Source organism: Spinacia oleracea, chromosome 3 (genome assembly GCF_020520425.1).
Source record: "Spinacia oleracea cultivar Varoflay chromosome 3, BTI_SOV_V1, whole genome shotgun sequence".
NCBI lineage: Eukaryota > Viridiplantae > Streptophyta > Magnoliopsida > Caryophyllales > Amaranthaceae > Spinacia > Spinacia oleracea.
In genome coordinates this window covers 26,253,420-26,259,150 of record NC_079489.1, presented here as the reverse complement: position 1 = coordinate 26,259,150, position 5,731 = coordinate 26,253,420, and the positions used below count along the sequence as shown (strand labels likewise).

The 5,731-nt window shown below is 40.3% G+C and overlaps 1 protein-coding gene and 1 non-coding gene across 2 annotated transcripts; one reads left to right on the top strand and one right to left on the bottom strand.

The window, feature by feature from the left end:
• Positions 1-3,565: 3,565 nt before the first annotated feature.
• LOC130471162 (small nucleolar RNA R71) lies at positions 3,566-3,671 on the bottom strand. The gene has a single exon (XR_008931825.1). It is a non-coding gene; the product is annotated as a small nucleolar RNA R71 (small nucleolar RNA).
• Positions 3,672-4,451: 780 nt separating this feature from the next.
• Positions 4,452-5,528, top strand: LOC110791399 (uncharacterized). Its single transcript, XM_021996140.1, has one exon. The coding sequence runs from the start codon at positions 4,452-4,454 to the stop codon at positions 5,526-5,528; it is 1,077 nt and encodes a 358-aa protein (XP_021851832.1).
• The last annotated feature ends 203 nt before the right edge of the window (positions 5,529-5,731 follow it).

The window sequence follows — 5,731 nt, the reverse complement described above, 5'->3', positions numbered from 1 at the left end:
CAAATTTGTAATATTTAACCATGTTCATGCAATTTAGATTATGAAAATAATAAGGGGCTCGTGATACCACTGTTAGGTTATGATACATATGACATTTACATAAATCATGCGGAAACAACCATTAACCCAGGAATCATATTATTTACACATAATCATATAGCATAATTAGATGCATACTCTTTGTTGCGTGCCCTCCCTAGCTGCGCCCGAACCGAACAAGAACAAGTCTTTTAGGACTCCAAATGTCGTCCCTCCGTAGATAGTCCACAGCACGTCCGGATCCGCCTTAAGATTGACCAACTAGAATCGCCCTTAAGGTACTAGAAAATTCGGCACTTTTATGAGCAAGATGTGTTTTAATTTTCTCTCAAAAAACTCACTTTTGAATACTTTGAAACTTGTATATAAATTATGACCCCTAGGCCTTTATTTATAGAGTTATGGAAAAGGAATCGTAATCCTAGTAGGATACGAATTAATTGGAATTAGAATCCTACATGAATTCTATTTAATTAATTTATCCAATTAGGAATAGACATTTAATCATACACTGACTCTTGCAGATTCAGGAATCACGCATGAGCACAAACTCACACACACACGGCAGCCACAAGGACTGCCCATGCGTGCGAGCTGCATCCCACGCAGCAAGGCCCACGCATCCGTGGCCTTGGCGCGCGCTGGGCTTGTGGCGTGCGTGCTTGCTGGGCGACGGCCTGGCTTCGTGCTGGGCCTTCGTCCGGCAGGCCTCGTCCGATGCTAATTCGTACGATACGCTTCCGATTAAATTTCCATTTCCGGAATCTATTTCCGATACGAACAATATTTAATATTTCCGATTCCGGAATTAATTTCCGTTTCGAACAAATATTTAATATTTCCGTTTCCGGAATTATTTTCCGATTCCGGCAATATTTCCGATTCTGACAATATTTCCGTTTCCGGCAATATTTCCGATTCTGGTAATATTTCCATTTCCAATAATATTTTCCGATACGTACCATGTTTCCGTTTCCGGCAACATCTACGACTTGGATAATATTCATATTTCCGATACGATCCATATTTCCGTTTCCGGCAATATCATCGTTTCCGGAGTATTCATTTCTTGCCTGTGACGATCTTAGCTCCCACTGAAACCAAGATCCGTCGGTTCCGAATATTCATAGATGGAGTATTTAATGCCATTAAATACTTGATCCGTTTACGTACTATTTGTGTGACCCTACGGGTTCAGTCAAGAGTAAGCTGTGGATTAATATCATTAATTCCACTTGAACTGAAGCGGCCTCTAGCTAGGCATTCAGCTCACTTGATCTCACTGAATTATTAACTTGTTAATTAATACTGAACCGCATTTATTAGACTTAACATAGAATGCATACTTGGACCAAGGGCATTATTTCCTTCATTAGGTTGCATTATTAGGTATTTATATCATTTTAGTTGCATTTATGGTCACATTTGCATAAGTTATCGTTATCGTACTCTATTACGCCCCGTTTGTGTTTACTTTGATGTTTCAGGTGATGTTACGGTTATTTGGATGCTTTCGGAGTGTTATGAGTTGATTTGGATGATGAACGGATGGAATGTTGACTCGAGTATCATTACATGTCTCTAGGGATAATTTTGAGTCAACAACGAAGCTAAACGCTATTTTTCTACGCATCAAAACGGACAAGCGTTCACTCTTTTGATGATATCTCAAGTTCTACATGTCGGAATGAGACGATTTTGATTGAGCTAGAAATTAGGCTTCAAGAGCTTTCCAACGACAGGTCACACGTCCCTATAGGCATCGTAGAACAAGAGTTATGACACAAACAAGGTGGCTCGACTATCCGATTCGCCCGCAGCCCAAAACGATGGCCCGAATCTTCCCCTTGGGCGCGAAAACCAGCGACCCACCAGCGGGCCCGCTGGTTTCTGCGCCCAACTGACTTCCGCGTGAAATCGTGTGTTTTCGCTTCGTGATCGTCCAATTAAATCATATCTTATGTAATTGTTATTTTTTCCTATTTTGTTTAGAATTTAGGAAGCATATAAATATTTCAAGGGAATTAAGTTATTTCCCTTATGCTTTTATTTCCCTAATGTTTTAATCCCTTAGGATTCCCTTAGAACTTTTCTTTTTCACGTTATTTTCTATTCTTTCTTTTCCATTGTTGAACCCTAACTTTCAATTTTCAATTCATCAATCTAAGGTATTTTTCATAATTTCTTTTGCTTTAATTCTTTCTTATTATTTTCGTTTCTTAGATTAATTCGTCCTTTGATTATGAATCTCATTTTTATTATTTATTTCATGCTTTTTAATTCAATTATGAGTGAGTAGTTTTATTCTAGGGCTAAGTAAGGGAAGCCATGTTTATACCATGATTGTTATGCATTAAAGTTTGTTAAATTAATTTATAGACTATTGCTTGAGTAATTCCAATTGATTTGTTTTAATTGTTGATTCATGTAATTGGCCAATATCGTGGATTGATTATCTAGCTAATAGGAATTAGAATTGAAAGATCACATTCTTAGAGGCTTGGTGCAATTGGCAATTCTGATTATGTTAGCGACCGTACTTCATATGTTGGATTGAAAGTGTTAAGACCCGACCGTAGGATTAACATGTACTTTAATTACTCAGCTTAGTTTATTCATTTCTGGATTGATTTGTGTTCTTGGATTGGTATAAGCATGGTGAACCGAACAGATGCCCTAGACCTTTAATTCATTGTCAAATTAAACATTTATACTATTGCTTTAGTTTCATTAGTTTATAAACCAAAATCAACTTTCGTTTATTGAAATAGTTTACAATAATTGGGCAAAAACTAATAGATCGAACTTGTCTCCCTGTGGGATCGACCCGTATTTGCTAAGTATCTGCTAACAACAGACACCGTGCACTTGCGGTATCACTTTTTAACTCATCAAGTTTTTGGCGCCGTTGCCGGGGAGACGGCTAGATTTAGTTTTAGTTTGATTATTTGAACTGTTTCCATTGTCTCATTGGAACTTTTTGTTCCAATTGAGGCAAATTTTACCGTGTTTTCTTGTCTGTTGTTTATGCCCAGGTCTGCTAGAACGGGTACCTTGGTTCCTCCCGATCCCGATCTTGGTAAGACTCTTCGACAACTAAAAAAGAAACAACTGAAGAAGAAGCGGTCAGGGTCCCAAGACTCACAGACTCCACCGAGTCGCACGATGTCTAAATCCCTGAAATCATATGGGGTGCCTTCCTCGAGCAGTGTTCCGACTGGGCTTACGATGCCAACTATCGAAGCTGTCAACTTTGAGATCAAGCCAGCTCTAATCTCCATGGTCTCACAAAATCAATATGGTGGTCATCCATCTGAGGAACCCACCAACCATCTGCAAAGGTTCAACCAACTATGTGGCACTATCAAACATCAAGGGGTTACTCAAGACCAATTGAAGGTTATGTTGTTTGGCTTTAGCCTTCGTGATAAGGCTCAAACATGGTTGAACGATGTCAAGGAGATAGAGTGGAGTGTTATTTCACAGGCCTTTCTGGAAGAATTCTTTCCGCCCACCAAGACTGCTGAAATAAGGCACAAGTTGACTACATTCACGCAAGAACATGAAGAGTCACTCCGAGAAGCCTGGGATAGATTCAAGGCATTGCAGCGGTCATGTCCGCATCACAATATCGAAAAATGGTTCTTGGTTCAGATTTTCTACCATGGTTTGCAAGATGAAACAAAGAACACGGTTGATTCTGCTGTTGGGGGTGTTTTTCTTGACAAGGAAGTGGATGTAGGTTATGATTTCCTTGCCAATCTTGCTGCCAATCACTATAGCAGCACCAGAACCACATCTAAAAGGGGAAAGATGGACGTTGATTCTTATGCTCTATTGTCCACACAAGTGGCAACCTTGAACCTAAAGATCGATGCTTTGAAGGCCCCTCAGTCTGGTACTCCCCCAATGAGTATCAATGCTATGTCTAGCTCCAGTGACAACTTCTTACTGCGAAGTATGTGGAATCCATGGTCACTTTGGTCATGAGTTCTCTTATAGTCTGCAGGATACCACGCGAATGGAGCAAGTGAATGCTTTTCAACAGAGGCAACCCGATGACCCATATTCCAACTCGTACAATCCAGGTTGGAGGAATCATCCAAATTTCTCATATCGAAGCAACAATGCTCAAAATCCTCAACCCCAGAAACAATGGTCACAACCACAGTTCCATCCACCTCAGGCACATGTTACTAGGCCTCCATTTCCACAAGGAGCCTCACATAATGCTCCCTCGGGGTTTAATAGACCCTCGTACCAAGGCTATCAGCAACAACCTCCGTAGAGCAATGCCACTCCATAGCCTAACATGAGTGATTTGTATAAGCTCATAGCGAATATGCAGAAGACCTCAGAGATTGCTCAAAAGAACCACGACGAGAGCATAGGAGTTGAAGAATCAAAATAGAATGTTGGAGAACCAAGTTGCTCAACTCGCTGATACTTTGTCAAAAAGGCAACCGGGAAAACTTCCAGGGCAATCTACTTCATCTCAAGATCACACTAGAGAGAGTGCTTGTGCCATAGTTATTCGGAGTGGTATTACATATGATGCCCCCTCGATACCTCCTGATTTTACGGATCTCGAAAAGGGGAGAGAGGAGGCTAGAAGAAAGAAGGAAAGAGTCAAGGAGGAAGCTATTAATGATTCTCGCCCTTTTGTTCCTCGATTGCCTTTTCCTCATCGACAATATAAGTCAAAGGGTGATCATCAGTCTGGTGAAAAGGCATATATTGAAAGAAAGACTGTAGATGTAGGGGTTGAAACCCCGGGTGTTGAGAATGAATTAGATAAGAAGGAAAGCGGCAAGGAGAAGGTTACTGATTCTCCCCCTTTTGCACCTACACTACCATTTCCTCATCGAATGCAGAAAACAAAGGTTGATCAACAGTTCGGTAAGTTCTTGGCTATTGTCAAGAATCTTGAGGTAACGATTCCTTTCACTGATTTAATATCACAAATTCCTATGTATGCAAAATATTTAAAGGAATTAATCACTAAGAAAAGGGATCTTGGTGGTGTAGAGAGAGTGGCTCTAACTGAGGGGTGTAGTGCTATGTTACAAAACAAGTCTCCTCCTAAACTAAAGGACCCCGGTAGTTTCTCCATCCCTTGTCATATAGGTGCTTTATTCATTGATAAGGCTCTATGTGATTTAGGTGTTAGTGTGTCCGTCATTCCCCTCTTTATTTACAAAAAGTTGAACATGGGTGAATTAAAATGTACCACTATTACTCTTCAAATGGCCGACCATTCTATTAAATACCCCTTAGGTGTTTTAGAAGACGTCCCCGTGAGAGTAGGTAAATTCTATATTCCTGTAGACTTTGTTGTGTTTGACATAGCAGAGGACAACCAGATTCCAATAATCTTAGGAAGGACATTCCTTCATACTGCAGGGGCAGTTATTGATGTTAAGAAAGGGAAGCTAACCTTGAATGTAGGGGATGACAAGGTGACATTTAGCTTATCTCATGTGATATAAAGTCCAATGCATGAAGTGTCTTGTTCTTTGATTGCCTCTAATGCTAATTTGCCTCATTCTTATTCTAGAAACTCTTCAAATCATGCACTTGGTTTGAAAGTGTTTGCAGGTGATGATGATCCTGGTGATGCAGTTGATGCTAGTCCAACAGTTGGAGCAAGATGTTCAGTGCTCGATGGCACCAAGTTCAAAGCGAACGACCA

Coding starts and splice junctions, on each gene's coding strand:
- LOC110791399 (XM_021996140.1), top strand. CDS start 4,452: ATGTTGGAGAACCAAGTTGCTCAACTCGCTGATACTTTGTCAAAAAGG.